The sequence below is a fragment of the Pteropus alecto genome, unplaced genomic scaffold (genome assembly GCF_000325575.1).
Source record: "Pteropus alecto unplaced genomic scaffold, ASM32557v1 scaffold42, whole genome shotgun sequence".
Taxonomy (NCBI): Eukaryota; Metazoa; Chordata; class Mammalia; order Chiroptera; family Pteropodidae; genus Pteropus; species Pteropus alecto.
The window spans coordinates 12,440,106-12,460,394 of NW_006434825.1; the positions used below are offsets into that span (position 1 = coordinate 12,440,106).

The 20,289-nt window shown below is 44.8% G+C and overlaps 1 protein-coding gene across 1 annotated transcript in view; it reads left to right on the forward strand.

The window, feature by feature from the left end:
* Positions 1-20,289, forward strand: part of CDH1 (cadherin 1) — an 88,126-nt gene that overhangs the window by 2,262 nt on the left and 65,575 nt on the right. The window contains exons 2-4 of the mRNA XM_006909804.3: positions 10,853-11,020; positions 18,794-18,898; positions 19,658-19,747. Of these exons, the coding sequence (XP_006909866.1) occupies positions 19,700-19,747 (48 nt within the window). The 5' untranslated portion in view covers positions 10,853-11,020; positions 18,794-18,898; positions 19,658-19,699. The remainder of the gene's footprint in view (positions 1-10,852; positions 11,021-18,793; positions 18,899-19,657; positions 19,748-20,289) is intronic.

Here is a 20,289-nt window from a genome sequence, read left to right on the forward strand (position 1 = left end):
TGGAGAGTCCTATGTTTTCTCTTGCCATCAACCTGTTGTACAAACGAGAAAACTGAGGCCCTGAGGGTGGTTATAGCAAATAGATAGGGGAGCCCAGTCTGATTTGGGTCTTAGCATCTTGTTTCAAGGGAAACCAATGAAGTAGAAAAAAAACAACCCAAGTCGAAGGGGCACGACCAGGGTGGCCAGGTCAGAAGAGATGAAAAGCACTAGAGTGGCAGAATGAGGAGGGTCGACAAGGGAAGACGCTTTGGGCTTGAGGCAGTAAGGCGCCACAGTGGACTTTGGAAAAGGGGAGAGAAGCCCCCAAGAACGGTAGACAGCACAGCAGGATGTGTAAGAGTATGGACTCTGAAGCCCCAGTGCCTGGGTTCAAGTCATTTTTCTGCCAGTCGTGAAAAGCTACAATCTCTCCGTAGTATCAGTTTCTCTACCCAACGAGATAGGAATAACAAGAGTGCATGCCTCACAGAGTTGCTGCAGTAGGTAAATAATCAAGTTAATGCATGTAACACACGCAGCAAGTACTCAATAAATATTATCCTTATAGTTTTTATTATAGTTGTGCACCACACAAAGATGTTTCCACGGACCGCACATATGCTGGTGGTCCCATAAGATGATAATGGAGCTGAATTTCCTGTAAGAAATGGAAGGATATGTGGTTCAGGAGGAATTTTTTTTCTCTGACAGGAGCAACCGCTGTGAGATATTGGCATTAGATTCCCTCTCGCTCACAGCACCTCCACTCTGAGTGCACAGGTTACATCCCGGCCAACCAGCCACTGACCTGTTTCAGCACAGAGGAGCCTGTCCCCCAGCGCTACATATTCAGATGGCGCTACAGTCCTCCCAGAACTAGCACGATGGTCTTCAGAGTGCATCGCTGTCAATTCTTTGTTGAAGACCTGAGATCCTGTACAAGGGCACAGGTCCTTAACAAGTATTAAGTGCCACTGTCACTTTAGTGAAAGCTTTCTGTGGTAGGATGGAGCCAGTCTGTCCATGTACTTTGGAAATATTTTCAGGTCGTAATGATGGAAAGCATAGATAACTTTTATTTCTTCCATCAATTCAATGCCAGAGAGAGCCCTTAGTACCAGATTGGGTCAATGGAACCAAAAACATATTTCCGAAGTCTAAATCTTGAGTTCTCAGTTCTACACACTCTCTGTATTAAACGCCTTTTTTTTTCTTTTTTCTTTTTTTTTCCCATAATGAAGACCACACAGTTCCTTAATCTGACCACTACCCCAACATATAATAGCCAAAAGCACATTGCCATGATGCTGTCCTGTGTTCTCTCTCCATCCCATTGCTCCTCGGGCCCCCTTTCAATCTCTCCTGATAGTCACTATTATGGTGATCTATGCCTGACCCGGCAGTTTCTCCTCAATATTTCCAATTAATCCAGCACATGTCCCTATTCATGGAGCAGCATTGACAGCTTCAGTGTTCTATTTCTGATCCTGTAGTAAGGAAGCAGGGGGAGAGCAGAAACAGAGGCAAACTCAAAATATTAACTGAGCAGAATAATGGGAGTACAGTGTGGTGGGCAGGGTTGCAGGATTTCTTAATCTAAGCTCTATTCACATTTGAGAGGGACAATTCTTTGTTGTGGGTGGCTGTCCCATGTATTGTAGGATGTTTAACAGCATCCCTAACCTCTACCTACTAGATGCCAGTAGCATCTCTACCCAGTTGTGACAACCAAAAATATCTCTAGACATTGCCAAATGTCCCCAGAGGGGCAAAAACATCCCTGATTGATAATCCCTAGGCAACAGTAACCAACACGGGATAGCGAGGCATCTTGGGATTAATACATGGGAAGCCATTACTACCCTTATGTCTAAGGGGCAAGTAGAGGAAATGGCCTTTGAGACCCCAGTGAGAGCTAGAGCCGTGGAGGAAGATCCACATGACAGGTGGCCATAGGTTACAGAATGTAGCCATTGCCAACCTCAGCAAGGGAGGGAGGGGATGGGGAAGTCTGAACTCGCTCTCCTCCCAGTCCCTTCTTTCAGTTTCCTTCCCTCAATTTAACCAGCTGAAAGCCAGAATACAGGGAGCTACACGTACAGGTCCGGCGTCTGGGGCACAGAGTGATGGGGAGAGGGGAGGAGAGTGGATCTGGTGGGCCGAGGGGAATTGCCCAGTGCAGAAGACACCGCCGTCATCGAAGTAGGGCTGATGCTGGCTGGGGCAGAGGTGGTGGGAATGGACGCAAGTGGGTGGATTCAGGAATGTTTGAGAGGATCCGGTGGGCCATGAGTGAGAAGAATGTGTTAAAGATAAATGTTCAGGTTTCTGGCCTGGGGCAACTGGATCGATAATGGTGCCATTTTCTGAAATGAAGACAGAGGAGCAGGTAGGAGAAGGGCAATGATGAGTCTGGGTCTCAACAGGCCTGTGTTTCGAACATCGTAAGGTGCTTATGGGACACGTAAGTGGAGATGTTCAGGAGCAGTTAGGTTATATGGGTGTGTGATTCTGGAGGAAGGTCTGGGCTGCATACAGGCCAGGGGACCCTGGAAGGGAGGGGCATTGGTGCCAACTTCCCGCAGCCTCTGTCCTGCTTCCCACTAGAGATGGAAGAGGGAAGTTGTGATCAGCTAGAGAGGAAGAAGAGGAAAAGAGAAGGAGAAGTGGTAGGCTTCACGTCTTAAAGAGAACCCATATCCCTTATTTCATATTTCTTATGTCTGCTCTGGAGTGGTTTCCTGGGGAAAGGAGTAAAGGCTGAGGGATGAGGCCTGATTATAGGGCATGAAGGAGAGAGCTTCAGACATTCTGCTTGCATCATCTCATGAGCTGCCAGGCGGTAGGGGATTTATGGGGGGTAAGAGGAACAAGTTACCCCATCTGCCCCTGGTGCTTCCTGGCAGGCCCAGCAGTGAGAAAGCTTGAGGATGGAGCAGGATGCCTCTGTGTCAAACCCAGTACTGAAGATCTGAGAGACCACCCTCCACGCTGGGTGACCCCATGAATCAATGAGTCTAGAAGGGTTTTAACAAGAGCAGCTGAGGAGCTGTGAATAGCAAGTAGCCAATCAGAACTTCAAAAGGAAATTTTAATAAGTAAAGCTATGATGATGATGATAATAATACCCTTGTCTTAAGAGCTTTCTAAATGCCAGGTAAGTCTGCAGAGCAATTTCTTTTGTCCCACTCCAATCAGGTAACCAGAGAAATCTACTCTTTCTAAGACACAGATCCCCTAACATTCATTGTGCCATAAGACAAGGAACTTATGTTCCCATCTGACAGGTAAGGAAATTGGGGCTAAGAAACGTGGAGAAACTTGGCGGAGATTTGAACTCAGGACCTTTCAATTCCAAGATTCTTACACAGTCCACTTCGAGGCCCAACACATGAACCTCCCTTCGATGCCATCTTCCTCCTCCCTCTGCTACTGGCTCAGCCACCTCCCCCTTGGCCAGTCTTCCCTCCTTCTCCTCCTGAGATCACCCCACCCTTTTGTCTCTCCTCGTCTTCCCTCTGTATGTCTCTATGGAAATGAAGTCAAGATTGTTTTTGGTGGAGTACATGTTACTTATGACCCTTGAGAAATACTTTAAATGTTGATCTCATATATTGTTTCCGTTAAGGAAAAAACAATAAAATCAAGTCATTTCACTTTTATATGTCACACTCTTATTTATTCCCCTTAATAATTCAGTTGACCCTCAAAGGGGAAGAAGTTTCCTTAATTCTAATCAACAAGCATATCAGGTTGCTCTTATTCCTACTGGCTGGAGTCAGAACAGGTTTATTTTTCTAGGGATATTAGACATCTCGACTCATGAGCTACCAGTGAATAACTTCAGGGTTTTGATTTCAGTTTCAAGTGTTTCAGAGGGCCGCTTACAAATACCCCACCCGTCCTCTCCGTGCCCACCAGAGTTCTTGCTTAGATGATCATAGTGGCCTTTCAGCTGTTTGCCTCTCAAGGACTCCACCCCCCTCTGTGCCAGAGTGAACTTTCCAGAACACAGATCTCATCACGTCCCTTCTCTGCTTAAACACTTCTGTTCCGTTCCCATGACCTACTAGATGAAGTCCAAGTAGCAAGTCATATGAACCCTCCAGGCCCTGGCCTCAGCTGACCTTACAGTCTTAACTCCTGCCCACCCCTCACCTCTCCTCAGATACAGGCCCCACGAGCAACTCTGAACAATTCTCCTTCCTGGAATAGGAACTTTCTTACTGTCTCGCCTTCGTTTGTGTTATTCCCGCTACCTGGGGCACCTTTCCTTCTCACCCCGCCCTTCCCCAAATCTGACCAAGTCCTAGGAAAGTTTTCTCTGCAAAGCTTCCACAATCCTGAGAATGTCAGAATTAGCTGTTCTCTTGACATTTTTCCCCTTCCTTTAGTAGATCTCATCAGAGTCTGGTTCTTAGGCGTTTCATGTCCATCCTCCCAGTTAGATCTTAGGCTCACCAAAGGCGTCTGCTTTGTTAAATCCAGCCTATGCTCTCACCTAAGCACTGAGTATAGTACTTGGGACCCAGGCAGGTGCTGAGAAATTGATGAATTGAAATCCGAGACTGAAAAATCTCTAAATCCCATCTTGACATTTCCAGTAAAAGGAGTCAGTGGCCGGTCTCTCGTCTCAAAGCCACTTTGCCTCTCCTTTAGCCTACAAGTGACTTGTTTCCTGTCATGATGTCACTTCTTCGAAGGAGCCTTCCAGGTTTGGCATCCCTCCTATGAGAACTTCTTTAGCATCTGCATGAATGCACTCATCACTCTGAAGTGTAAATGCCTCTTTACCTGTCCATTTCCCCGTGGTCTGAGCACCTTGAGGCTATGGGTCTAGCCCAGGGCAGGTACCTGGTGGTAGTTAACAATAATAAAATGCTTGCAGCATGCCCAGTATGTTTTGAGCACTTTACATATACTAACACACTTAGATGCCAAAAAACCCCATGAGGTGGGTAGTATCAGCTAGAAAGCTTCTAAATTTGCCCAAAGTCACACAGCTAGGAAGTGAAGGAACAAGGATTTTAATCAAGGCCATCTGATTCCAGTACCAGCTCTTATCTGCTGCATATTATTGCATAACTGAGTGAACGGAAGTGGGGCTGATGCTGAAGAGCCCAGCACACCCTGGACTCCTGCTTCTCTCCACCCAGGAGACATAGACCCACTCCAGTCTGCAGGGAGTTGCCCAAATGCAAGGCCAAGATCTGTACTAATACAGCATTCTTGGTGAATAGCGTTTTAATAAAGACTTGTTGTTCTCTGCCCTAGAAGCCACCCCATTTCCTGCTGCCCCACAGGGAGGTCCTGGGAATGGGTAACATTGCTTTGCTGATGAATAACCTCTGGAGTAGCTTTAGGAACAAAAGACCTCGCAGCACCAGGCCCGCTGCCAGACCTCGCAAAGACAGGCATCTCCCTCCTTGCTGGTGGGTACATATATGGCTCAACAACCTGAAATATCCACATGATCTTTGACCTAGTAACTCCACTTACAGAAATTTATCCTGTAGACCTATCCATATAATCCTCAAAGGTTTATATATAAAGGAGTACCTCATAACATTGTTGATAAGAACAAACATTGGAAAAAACCCAGGTCTATCAAAAGGGAAATTAATAAATTATAGGCATCTAAACAATGGAAAATTATACAGCCATTAAAATGCTATTGGGAATCTATATTTACTGATGCGGTAGGCTGTCCCCGAACTGGTATTGGGTAAAAACACGGGTTACTCTGTAGAATAGGTTGAGAAAGGTAGTTTATTCCTGAAGGAGACACTAAAGTGGGATCAGCAGTTGCCCGTGGAGTGGGGGAGAACAGAAGTGGCTGGGGGATCAGGGAGGAAGAATGACTTCTTAATTTTGAACTTACCTCCTGCGCACAGAATTAGATTAGCTATAATCCCTGGTTCATGATACACTTGTATTATTGGTCTGTGCATGCCCAGTTGTCAATTCGATTTACTTATTCATTTATTTTTAACTCTCCAGCCAACCCAAGGAATAGAACATAATGATACCTTATATCTCCCTAGAGATCTTTCTCTACCCTACCCCTTCACATCCCCCAAGAGGTAACCAGTCTTCTGATGTTTGTGTTTTTCCTTTCTTTGTTTTTTTTTGTGTATATAGACCATATATATAAATATGGTCTAACTCTAAATTATGTGTACTTTTAGTTGTTTCTAACCTTTAAAAGAAGAGTATCATGCTGTGTGGGATCTTTTGGAACTAGTTTTTCTATTCAACATCATATTAAGATTCATCATGCTGCTGTGCATGGCCGCAGTCCATTCATTTCTTCCTTGCTTTGTAGTCAGCCATTGTATGAATATATTGCATTTTTAAAATCCATTATCCTGTCAATGGACATCTGGGTTTTTCCAGATTTTTGCTATTATGAATAATGCATGTATGAATAGTCTCATCCGGGTCTCGTGCTGCACGTGTTTCCAGTGTTTCCTCTGCTTAAATGCTGAGGAATGGACTTTCTGGGGTGCTGGGTTCATGAATGTTTAGTTTTACTAGAATTGTTCATTGCACTCCACAAGCACATCAAAGAACTGTCGATGATCCAAGTTTTCTGCTACCTCAGGTTTAGTTAGACTTCTTAACTTGGGCAGCCGAATAAATGGGAAACTTATTCTCAACACTTAGCCTTTCATTCCTTTCAGACTTGGTACCAGGTGCATATATTACTCAGATAAATAAATAAAATACAATTATATGTTTGTCTGAAGAGACAAAGTTTGGATATAACTCAAAATGTCAACTGTGGGTAACCCTAGGGTAATAGGTGATTTTTATTTGAATTTTTCTTTTTTCTTTTTACCTTTTTTTTTTTTTTTTTTTTTTACTGTGGATATTGTCATTTTTTAAAAGAAAGAAGGAAGACATGTGGTGCTCAACATTAGTCATTAGGTAAATACAAATTATTTTCTTTTTACCTCTGCATAATTTTTTTTTTTTTTTTTTACTGTGGATATTATGTCATTTTTTAAAAGAAAGAAGGAAGACATGCGGTGCTCAACATTAGTCATTAGGTAAATACAAATTAAAACCACAATAAAATACCACTATGTTACTACTGAAATAGCTAAAATTTAAGACTGACCATGTGCTGGAGGAGATGTGGAGCCACTAGAACTCTCATATATTGCTGATGACATTACAAAATGGTATGGCCACTTAGGAAAAACGGTTTGGCCATTTCTTAAAAAGTTATATATGCACTAACCATATGATTCCGCAATTCTACTCCTGGGTATTTACCCAAGAAAAATGAAAACATATGCTCATACAAAGACACATGAAAGTTTCTAGCAGCTTTACTCATAAGAGTCCAAAGCTGAGAGACAGAGAGAGAGAATGAACGAGCAAGGGAGAATGAATTAAAATACATATATGCAGCAACGTGGATGGATCCCAAAAGCATTTTGCTAAGTGAAAGAAACTAGATACAACAGCCCACATACTGTATAATTCCATTTATAGGACATTCTGGAAAAGGCAAACTGCTGTGACAAAAAAGAGTTCAGTGGCTGCCAGGGACTAGGGGACTAGAGGTGGATGAAGAGGCTGTCTACAAAGGGCACGGGAATTTTGTGACATCACATCATGGAACTATCCTCCATCTTGAGTAGAGGGGTGGATATATAACTGCATGTGTCTGTCAGAACTCAGAGGCCTGTATACCAAACATGTAACGCATGATTTAACTTTAAAAATGGGGGATGCAGAGGGAGCTAAACCAAAGAGAAAGACAGCTTGAAATCTGAGAAATTCTGGGCACCAAGGAAAGGGTATTTCCCATGTGTACCCTGAATCAGCTCTTTGTGGAACTTCCTTCAAATCTGCTACATGCCAGGCCCAGCCTCAGAGCTCCGTCTCTGACTTACTTGGGCAAGTAGTCCTGGCTCCTGTGGCAGTGGCCATTCATTCATTCATTCATTCACTGAACAGATATTTAACTTTGGCCTGCTCTGTTCCAGGCCCTGTGCTGGGTACTAGGAATATAGTGACAGACAAGGCAGGCCTGGCCCCGTCCTCCAGGATCCTCATCCTGAAATGGATGAAAAACAGTTACTGTAGCACATAATAGCAACCTTTATATATATTGCTTATCCAGTGCTAGACACTTGTCTGAATATGTACCAGTTCACCTGATTTCTAGACAACCCTAAATGGGAGGTTTTATACCATCAAACCCATAATAGATGGGGAAATTGAGGCACAGTCAATAACCTGCACATAGTAAGTGGCAGAGCTGGGATTTGAGCCATGCTCTCTGCCTCTAGAGTTTATATATTTGAGCACTACCCAATTCCGGCTTTTGGGTGGTTTTATAGTATAAAGCATAGCGCAAAGACAGGTCTCATCAGGAATGGGATATGGAGGAAAGATAGGCTCACAAGTGGGGAAAATCTATTGCAGAGTTGACCCCAGCCTCTATCCACAGGCTATTTTTGACTCGTTTTAAATTTTGTAAATAGCTTTTTAGATTTTTAGGTCATACTATGACTAAGTTCTGTCTACTAAGAGAAACGAACTTCCCACCCGAGCCCCAGCAGGCACAGACCGATAACTCGCATTCAGAAAAAGGGAAGTGGTTTCTGGGCCTCCAGGCTGGACTGGAGCTTGCTGGCTAGCTCTGGGCTTTCACCCCAAGGGGCAGGCCCCAGGCAGACCATGCCTGCCACCATTTTGAGCTCCTTGGTCAGAGCGAACATCTCCCCACCCCCCACCCCAGGTGGGTAGCCGCCTCCTGATGCTGGGGAATCATGCTGTAGCTTGAATGTTAGTTTTTATGTGCCTAGTATCTATTTGCTCTTCTCTAGGTGACAGCATCATCATTTTCCTTTAGGAGACCACAACTCCCCTACCCTTAGTCCGTGTGGTCCTGAGAGGCTGTTTTCTCTTGCCTCACTCCAGGGCTGGACACATGACCCAGTCTTAGCCAATCAGAACCACCCAGCTATCTCTGTGGCCACAGGATTGCTTCCGAGGTGTGCACCTGAGCCCACTCAGGGCATAAAAGTGAAACTTGAGACTTTTGCTCTACCTATCAGAAAAGTATAGTTCTTCATGGCTGGGATTGCTAAACTGTTAGGTCTCTGCCTTGACAGGAGAATCTAACAATCTGAGAATCTAAGAAAGTCAACATAGCGGAAAGCCAAGACAGAGCAAGACATCCCTGATGACATGATTTGACCACTTGACCACTCGGAGACATCTATGCCTGAAGTTTATCTATCATGAACTTTTTAGTACGTGAGCCTCCAGATTCTCTTATTCATGCTTAGGCACTTATGTTTTTGGCATTTACAATCCAAAGCGACCAATACAAATGCCAAAACACAGCAGAGTGGAGGGCAAAAACTCTGGATGAGGAGTCTTAATGCTTGGATTTGAGTCAAGGTTTCCCTGCTTCCCAGATCTTGAAACCTCCTGGTATTTCACTTTCTTCAACCGTGAAATGGGAAGAGTGTCACTGCCTACAATACAGTGTTGTGGTGGAAAATCAAACGAGCATGGATGGAAAGCGCCATGTAATCCGTAAAGTGCTTGGCAAATTCCGAAGCCTCATACCGTACACGAGTGGGCAGCTTTGTTGGCACATGGTATTCAAAGGAGAAGGTGCTCTAGAAGTGAGCAATTCCTTTTGTGTCATGTCCAACCTGCTGCGTGACATCTGACAGGTGTTTTAAAGTTAATTCTTGTCTTTGGAAAAATAGATTCCTTCGTATCCCTTAGCGCAGCGGTCCCCAACCTTTTCAGCACCAGGGACCAGTGCTCCTGAGAGAATCTAACACCTGATGATCTGAGGTGGAGCTGAGGTGGTGATGCTAGCGCTGGGGAGTGGCTGCAAATAAATGAAGTTTCGCTTGCTCACCTGCCATTCACCTCTTTCTGTGCAGCTCAGTTCCTAACAGGGACCAATACCAGTCCTAGGCCCAGGGGTCGGGGACCCCTGCCCTAGGGGATTTGCAAACTGTATCAGGTGACTCCCTGATCTTAATTAAAACCATACAGTGGCTCCCCATTGCTCTGAGGACACAGGCCAAGCTGCTGACCATGATTAACACAACCCCCCCACGCCCCCAACGCTGTCCTTACCTGTCCTTACCTGCTTCTCCTTTCTCCAACTAGACTGAATTACCTGAAATGCTGAGCCCTCCCCCATCTGTCAGGAACACTCTGGCGAACTCAACTTAGATGTCACTTTCCCGGGGAAGCCTTCCCTGAGCCCCTTGTGCCTCCCCATCACATACCTTGTTAATCTTGAATCGTTATCATCAGAACTGGTCTCCCACCAGGGTCACTAATATGGCTATTCTAGTTACTAAAATACTGTATTGAAATTTTTCCATATCAGTTGGTAATCAGCTGGCTTCCCTGAGTTCCTCAAGTGCTCCCCACACCTGTAGCCCCTCACATGACCTTCAAACCAGCCCCCTACTCAGCAACCAAAAGGCTGAAGCCTGGTACACCAGGGGACCTGGGAATCCTGCTCTGATTCTTAATGGCTGGTCAGTTTGATTGGCCCAGCACCCACGCTCTACCATTTGTTAAATATTATTCATGTCTTCTTTGCTGATTGCCCTGGATTGTAAATACCTGGTTTCCTTGTCTGTTTATTCCACTAGACGGAAGGCTCCTTGAGGCCAGGGAGATTCCTTCCTCACCAGCAAAGCACTTGGCACACACCAGGTGCCCAATGTGTGTTTACTAAATGAATGCATGGATGGGAAAGTGAATGAAAATTTGGAGAGTTACTTTGCAAAATGATAGGCCCCCCATCCTCAGTCTGGACTCAAGTTTTCTTCAAGGCTTGTGATGGAAACCTTGCTCTTTGTCCTAGTTTTATTGCTCTGAAGTTCTTCGCCCTTATAAGACGCTCTCTCCACCTGCCACATCTGACTCCAGCCTGGCCAGCTCCACCCTTTGCTTCTACAAGACTTTGACCCTCACTGAGAACTGCTGAGCCTGGGAGGGTAAAGATGTACTCCTTTCAGGAACCCGTGAGTAGGTGAGCACACACATGTATGCACACATACACACACACACATGCACAGGAAGGGACAGTCAACAGTGCTCACTGACTCTGGGAAGGTGACTAACTCATCCCAGTTTACCCAGGACTTTTCTGCTTTTAGCGTCGAAAAACCCTGTACTCCAGGAACCCTCTCTGTCCCTGGCAAAAGGGATGGTTGGTCACCCTAGCACTGGGTTGGTTGGGTCATTCTTCATGGCCAGTGGAGGGCATGGTAGCCTTCAGGATGGACTTCTGTATTGCTGGTGCTGAGCACGGGGCCGGGTACATGATGGGTTTGCTGCATCTCTGCCACTTACTAGCTGTGGAAAATCGCTTTACCTTTTGGTTTCCTCAAGAGGGGATAGGATAGTAGCTTCCCCATGGAGGTGCATATGCTGAAAATATAAAAGTGCCTGGAGCTAACACCTGGAACATAGTGTTATATAAATGAAAGCCATTATTATTGTTGTTGTTATTATAATTATATATATGCATGGAAGACAGGTTTCTAGATTTTTCCATTCATTAAACAAAAACAAGAGGTATAGGGCTATAGAAGTGAACCACCACTAAGACTGTTCTTAGCAAGACAAGACCCCTCTTCCAACTTAAAAAAGAAAACAGCTTTCTTCTGATAAAATTTATTTTTTTATTCTTATAAACCACATCATTTAGCCATTTAAAGCATTCAATTCAATGTTTTTAGTATATTCACAGGTTGTGCAATCATCAACACAATCTAAGTTTAGAACATATTCATCCCCCTCTAAAAGAAGTGCCATACTCATTATTACTCACTCCCAATTTCCCTCCTACCCCTCCCCCAATTCTGCCCATCCCTAGGCAAACACTAATCTATTTTCTGTCTCTACAGATTTGCCTATTCTGGAAATTTCATAAAGTGGAATCATATAATATTTGGTCTTTTGTGTCTGGCTTCTTTCATTTAGCATATGTTTTCAAGTTTCATCCATGTTGAAGCATGTATCAGAACTTCATGCTTTTCATTGCCAACCCCCCATCAATCCATTTTAGATACATCCAGAAAGGATTCAGTGCTCACCATATTCAGAACAAGCTTCTACTTGTGGAGAAAGAGATCAAATAATTTTTTATTTTTGCTATATCTATTTCTTTTATCTTATTCTTAAATTTTTCTTTTGCCCTTATTGCTTTTTGTTTATTTTTTAAAGATATAATTTGAAATAAAAAGAGAATAAATATATCACATGTATTAGTTATAAAGCATAATAATATAATGAATAATTGTGAACTCACCACTCATCCCAAATTTCCTGCTCCAGAGAAATAACCATTGGAGAATGAAGATATAGTGTTCTTATCAAGCAATTCCCAATTTTTATTAGTTATATATTATTCATAATATTTCCATTTTGTTCTGTAACTATAATTAAGTCTTTTGTGCTTTGTCTGGAGGTTGAGTCTAAAAACTGAAAAGCAGTAAATAAATAGCATCATGATTCCATAAATATCACTCACATGAGAACTCTTGGCCCCCAAGAGAAGGAAATGTGAACCTGGCCAGTGACACAATTCCCAATCTCAAGAAGCTCAAAGTCAAGAGTTTTTAGAGGTAGAAGAAAATGAAAGGATCCTTCCAGGCCAACTGAATCTTCTTATAGACAGGAAACTAAGACTTGGGGAAGGAAAGAGATTTTGCTTCAATTCACAAGGTCAATCCCTCACACTCGGTTATAGCCACCTCCTGGAATTTGATAAATAAATAGTATTAGCCACAAAGTTCCTTTTTAAAGGGAAATTAAATGATGAGGACTTCGCATTATGGATTTAAGAGCATAAACTAAGAAAATAAAATAATAATTATAAAAAGTAAAAGCTCTTTGTTTCCAAGTATCTTTGATTTGGGGGGAGGCAGAATTTGGCAGGGAGTGATTTCACTCACTGGTTGCTGAGCCTGGAGAGGGTTGGCCTTATCAAACCTGGAGGTAAGCTTCCTCTCTCCATCCCACATGGACTGAGTTCTTGCCTCTGAGAGGAGGGGTGGAAACTTCTCTGCTTACAGGTGGGAGACAGGAAGCAACAGGTCTGTGGGGCCCCAACAACTATTCTACAACATTTTATCTGTCTTTCTTAAGTCATCAGGTACAAAGGTATCTGTGCAAAGAGAGGGCACCCAGCCAGCTGTGGAGCTCCATGGCAGCAAGCTCCCCCGCTCTCAGTGGGCTTAGGCGAGGGTGAAGGTTAGGCTGGAGGGAGCTTGCTGCTCATGGCATCTGCTCAGGGAAAGCCCCAACTCCTGAGCATCATAGAATGTAAACATACTAATAGTTAATGTTTATTTAGCACTTCCTGTCAGTCACATTCACTTAGGTTATTTCACCTAATCATCCGATGAAATGGATGCTGTTATTATCCCCATTTGTACAGATGCAGGAATTGAGGTCCGAAGAAAGTTTAAGGGACTCGTTCAAAGGCTTAGAACTAGTACGTGGCAGACCAGGATTCAGACCCAGGCAGTGACACACCAACTGTCATGCTGAGAACCATTTTGCCATGCTGGTCTTGTAACTGGAGCACCAGTCTCAAGCCTACCTCTGCCATGACCTGGCTGTTCATCTCTCTGAGCCTCAGTTGCCTCCTCTGGAAAATGGGAAGAATACTTTCTGCTCTGTAGGCAGGTTGGAGGACCAAATGCTCCGGCCCAGGGCCTGCTCCTCTGGTTCCATCTGTCATCATCACCTCAACCCCAGCCTTCACTGTACTAGAAGTTCCAGCCTGGCTCAACAATCAGCAGCTCAGGCTATGCTCTTGCAACCTTCTCTTGGGTGCCCTGGGGTCTAGAATTTCAGGTCAACTCGACAGACCATTTCTTGCTAAATTAAGCAGTATGCTCTTCAGTTCACATGGCACCTAGAAATAAAAGCCTGCTGTGACTTTTGCAGTACAACATGTAGACTAAGAATCTTTGGAGGCCCTTATCCCTGGGTTCAAATTTCAGTTCTGTCACTCTTACTGTATAAGCCTGGACAAATCTCTTGACCTCTCTGAGCCCTCGTTTCCAAATCTGTAAAACGGATATAGTGAGAGCACTCAAAGGGCTATGCGAGAGAAGCCATATTGAATACGGTGAGCCCCAATAAATGGTAGCTATCATTTTTATTACATAGCATATTGTAATTACTGGCATTTAGCACAATTCCTGGTACAGAGTCTACAATTAATAATATGTAGTAAATAAATGGATGAATGTTTACTTGTCAACATCCCTCACTATGAGCTTCATAAGGGCAGGGACTGTATTTTGTTTATTTCTATGTCCCCAATGTCAGGCAGAGTGCCTGGCACATGGGGGTGCTTAATAAATGTTTGTTGTTTGCCCTAATGAGCTAATGGATCTGGACAGCCATCATCCGTGGTGCTAAAACCACAAGGTGAAAGGCTGATGGAGAACTCGATAATGGAGGGATCAGTTGACACCAACTGAATCTTAGTTATTCTAATAGAGACAACCAGACACTTTCTTGTTTCCTGATATGACGCTACTCAGTATGAAATATGTTTTGCCTGAAAAACTGAATCTGAATTAAATCAAGCCTCTAGATCTAAGTACCAGTCTATGTGACATATGGGAAAGAGGGACATGTTCAACGATGCTGTGAGCATGCGTTGAACCAAATACAAAATGTAGGACATCTAACAGGACAAATGACACGGTATCTTAAAAAACAAAATAAAACAAAAACAGTAGTAACAGTTAAAAAAAAAAAACTTCCTAAGTCCGGAATTATGTCAAAAATAGAAACTAACAAAAAAAGAATCTGTTTATCTTCATGATTGTGCTGATGATTTCACAGTGCATGCATGTGCCCCAAACTCGTTAAATTATATACTTTAAATATGTGCTGTCAATTATATCTCAAAAAAGCTGAACAAAAAAGCATGGGGAGACTGTTACAGATATAAAAAGACTAAGTGTATATAACAGCCCAGTGTGAAGTATGGCTCTTGCTTAGATCCTGATTCAGACAAACTAATTGTAAAAGAGACATTTTTTTTTTCAAATGTGGCCTAGCCATTAGATGATATTAAGAGACTATTGTGAATTTTATTGGGCATTAATACTAACAGGATGATGACCATGTTTTAAAAATCTTTCTCAGAGATGCAGACTGAAATATTTACAGGGAAAATGACATGTCATCTGGAATTTTCTTTGAAATACTCTGCCAAAATAAAAATAAAAATGCAGGGGTACGCACCAATTAGAATGTCCAAAATCCACAACACTGACAACACCAAATGCTGGTGAGGATGTGGAGCAACAGGAACTCTCATTCATTGTTGGTGGGAATGCAAATGATGCAGTCACTTTGGAAGACAGTGACAATTTCTTACAAAACTAAATATACTCTTACCATACAATCCAGCAACCTTGCTCTTTGGTGTTTACCCAAAGCAGTTGAAAACTTACACACACACAGAGACCTGAACATGGATGTTTATAGCAGTTTTATTAATTGCCAAAACCTAGAAGTAACCAAGATGTCCTTTAGTAGGTGAATGGATAAATAAATTGTGGTAAATCAGACAATGGAACATTATGCAGCACTAAAAAGAAATGAGCTATCAAGCCATGAAAAGACATGGAGGAAACCTGAATGTATACTACTAAGTGAAAGAAGCCAATCTAAAAAGTCTATATACCTTATGATTCCAACTACATGGCATTCTGGAAAAGGAAAAACTATGGTCACAGTAAAAAGATCAGTGGTTTACAGGAGTTAGGGGGGAAGGAAAGATAAATAGGCAGATGAAGAAGAGAAGATTTTTAGGGTAAAGAGACTCTATGATACTCTAATGGTGGATACATGTCACTATACATTTGTGCAAGCCCATGGAACATACAACGCCAAGAGAGAATCATAATGTAAACTATGAACTTTGGGTGATTAGGATGTGTCAATGTAAGTTCATCAGTTCTAACAAATGTACCCCTCTGATGGGGGATGTTGATAATGAGGGAGGCTGTGCATGTGTGGGAGCAGGAGGCATACGGAAAATCTCTGTACCTTCCTCTCAAATTTGCTGCCAACCTAACACTGCTCTTCAAAAAAGTCTTAATTAAAAACAAAATGCGGGGGCGAAAAGATGAAACAAGATTTGGTACAATTACAAAGTTTACAAATTATAAAATTATAGAAATTTCAAGAATAATTGTTGGAACTAGATGATAGATTCAGGGTGTTTTATTATACCTGGTATTCATTTTACTATTTTCTTCACTTTGTTTTTAAAATAAAAATGTTTTTTGTAGACGCGAGTGGCTGAGCTGCAAAGGGTGGCACCCCTATCAGTTACCATCATTTTAGCAGGAGGCAGAGCAGGATATCCAGTTCCCTCCTCTGCGTGTTGGCAGGCGACCAGGCCCAGCGGAGGTGTCAGGAGCTCCTAGGATCAGTTAGAATGGATCCTCCCTACCCCACACCACTGGGAGCCTGATCTGGCTGTAATCCTCCCAATTCTAATTTTCCTAGGATTCCACCCCAGACAGCTGGGGGGTTGGGCACCACTCGGCAGAGCCTGGAGCAGGCACTGCCTCTCCCAGCTGAATACCATTATTAGATTAATCATTAGCTCCAAAGCTGACCAGTTGCTAAGACACCCAGGAAGTGAAAGTCCTTCAGAGACACACCCTGCAATAAGGAAACCTGGAGTTTGTCATCCTAAGGATGGATACCCAGTTAGTACCAGTGGTAGTGTCGGTCATCCAGTTGGAGGGGCTGGCCAGGCCTATAGTCAATATTCATTTTCCCTGTTGATGCCTGAAATTCTACCATCAACACTGGACAGGCCCTCAAAGAGATCAGCTCCAAGCTCTGCAACTTTTCTTCCCATCAGTTGAGAAGCTAATGCAGGCATTGGACCTTACCACCTGCACTGACAGGTTTGCACACAATCCCAGGGTTTCCACGGACAACCTCCTCGGAGTCCATCCACACACCAGGTTAAGAATCCAGGGGGCCGTTTACTAGCTCCAAGTTTTCATTCTTTGAAAATAAAGCATACCCCAGAGCCCTCTTTAAAATGCAGATTACCCTGGGAGGGTCAAAATGACTAACCAGTCTGTGTGAAAGTTTCTTTAAGCGGAGGCCAGAGGTAGCCTGAGACTGGTGGGGACGGGGGAATGGAGAGCCTGGGGGTGGGGAGGCTTCATGTGGGCTCACAGTTTTGCCTGGGAAGGGAGGAACGTCCTGAGCCTAGAGTGCTAACAGGTAACTTTAGGGCATTTACAAGAACCTTGTGAATTAAATGTCATTAACATTCCCATTTTATAGATGAGGAAACTAAGACTAAAAGAGGTCAAGTGACATGCTCCCCCCCACCCCCGCTCCCGCTAGCCACAGAATAGGAACCCTCCATCAGTATGAGACCAACCGCTGTCAGCAGCAGGGCTCCTTGGCAGCACAGGCTCACCTTCTGCTCATTTGATCCTCAGAATGACATTTCAATTTTTTTGATGTCAGAGGACACTGAAGCAATTCACTGAAGGCCACAGTCTCACAATGCTCTGCCTCCACGGGGTACCTCTGTGGGTCCCCTCCTCACCCTGGACAGCTGAGAGAGCGCAGCCCTTCACGCCCAACTCACTCCCTGGAGCTTGGAGAAGGACTTGCCGAGAAGTCTGAAGAGAGCTTCTCTCCTGACCTGTCCTCACTGCCCCTAATTGTTTTCTAAAATCCTTTTTATTGAATTATCAGAGTGTAATGGAAGAGTCGATGAGAGTCACTGCAGAGTTACAAGGCCAGGACTTGTTGGGCGGAGGAAAGCAGAGCCCTAAAGGCTCCCTGGGCCGAGTGATGGTATAAAATATGTATTTTTACATAACTGGGAGAAAAAAAATAAACGGACAAGGCTGCCCCATGGGGGAAACGCCTCTTTCTGTATTTCCATTATCTTGTTTAATGTGCAGTCCTGCAAGAGCCTCAGTGGGAAAGGAAATACTGGAGCCTTTTCCCTTTGAGCCTCCTGGTGGGTTAAGAAGCGGAGAGAGCCAAGATGCAGAAATCCAAATGGCCTGGGCGTGCGCTCAGAAACCCATTAAAACCGAGGGGACAGGTTTTGGGAGGCGGGGGAAGCTGAGCTGACCTGAAACAATGTCTTGGTTTGAGACACCTCCTCTCCTCTGGGCTTCAGAAAGTAGCCTCATTGGGCTCAGATTCATGGTTAACTATGGGTGAAATATTCAAAACATGGTCTTCCCCATGAGGAAGTGGGTAGGAGGAGGTCCTTTCCAAAGAACAACCTTCACACCAAACATTTACTGAGCAGTTGCTCCTAGGCGCCAAGTACTGTTTAGTGATTTTCTTGCATCAGCTCCTATCAACCCATCTGTATGGATGAGAACATGGGCTTGCCCAAGGCCGCACACCTAGTGAGCAGCTGACTCCACGCTTTTGTAGTTCTGACCATGCTTGGAGGGTGAAGGGAAAGACGATGTCCTCATCAGGGTAGCCAAACCACGCCGTTGGGCCCGGCCCCTGCCAGTCAGACAGGGAAGTCTGACCTAACATTTGCATGTCTGTTCTTTTTGATCCTAAAATTATTTTACTGGGACATAATTCTCTAGAGGAGGCGGTGGTAGCTATGGTGTGGTGTTAAGAGCCCCTTCTGGGGATTAGGAGATCTTAGATTCTAGTCTTGGCTTTGATGTTGACTTGCTATGGGACATTGAAAGAGTTATTTGCAAATAACAGGTTTGAGTGATCTCTAAAGGTTCTCTTCCAGGTCGACATTAAAGGACAGATTGAAAATTGCAGCTTCAGCTGGAAGACCATCCAGGGCCACATAAAGTGAAGCTGATAGAAGAAAGGGCCCTGCAATCAGAAGAAGGTGGGTTCCAGGCCTCTGCCATCTCCTACTGGTTTCAAATTATTTATGTCTCAGTTGCCTCGCTATCGAATGGAAATTGTAGCACAGCTCTTGGGTTATTTTGAGATGAGATTAAATGAGATGGTGAAAGTCAAATGCTTCGTTAGCACAGAGCCTGGCACAGTAACTTTCAATGCCCAGTACCTATTGTTATCACTCATATCTGCACAGGGCTTTTATGGTGCAGGAAACATTGTTCTCATTTATTGTATGACAACCTTACAACAATATAGGGAGATGTTTCTGATTATTCCATTTGGAAGGTGGAGAAACTGAGACTTGGAAAGATGAGTCTTGCCCAGTGAATTGGTTTGCAGACTCAGAAACCAGTAGAGACCTGCAGTTAAAAACTACAGAACTAGGTAAAGGATAAAGCCTAGGTGTTAGAGAGCTACCGACTGCGAGGCTGAGATTCGAACCCGCTGGTAATAGAAATCCTGTAGCCCCTGCACCCAGCCCGGCCAGCGGGTCACCGGGTCCGCGCGAGGCAGCGGGGCGGGATCGGGGGCGGACGGTCCACTCCCAGCCTGGAGGAAGCTGGGGTCGCGCTGCGCCGCTCATTGGCTGCGGCCTGCAGGTGCATCCTCAGCCAATCAGCGGTGCCAGGGGCGGGGCCTTCGAGGCTCACCTGGTGACTGAGGCACTGCCCAGCTCAGTGGCGTCGGTAGCCGTAGAGCACCTGAGTTCGCGCAAGTTCAGCTAGACTCTATCCCCGTCCAGCCCAGCCAGACCCGACCCGACCCGACCCCCGCCCGGAACGCCATGGGCCCTCAGTGCCGCAGCCTCAACGCGCTCCTGCTGCTGCTGCAGGTACGTCGGGTCCCCCTGGCTTTGTGGCGGACGCCTTCCTGGCGCATTATCCGCGCACTGGCCCCCAGTCCCTTCCTCTCTCCTGTCGTCCCCGCTTCCTCTTCCAAGAAAGTTTGGGTCCGAAGAGCCTGAGCAGCCTAGAAGCAGCGCGGCGCTCTGGACTCGGAGGAGGTGGGAGTGGGAGCGGGAGCGGGCGAGGAGCGAGCGCGGCTTTGCCTGCTGCCCCCGCAGGTACCAGAAGTGGGGGTGCGCCTCGCTGCAGGCTCTGGTGACTCCGGGATGGCCGCGGTATGGGCCAGGGGCTGGCAGTGGGGGGCTTGGAGCGTCATGGGGGTCGGGATATGAAAAAGGGAAGCCGGGGTGCAAGTCTAGGAAGAGCCAGGAGTAGGGGGGACGATCCCTGAGATAAGGAAAAGGGAATCAATAGAAATAATGGCACCTGCCAGGTAAAGAAAAGGTAGTAAATAGTAAATAAGTATAGGGGCACCCCTGGGATCAGAAAGTGGGGTCAAAGAGGTTAGGGCGCCCTCCGTATGAGGAAT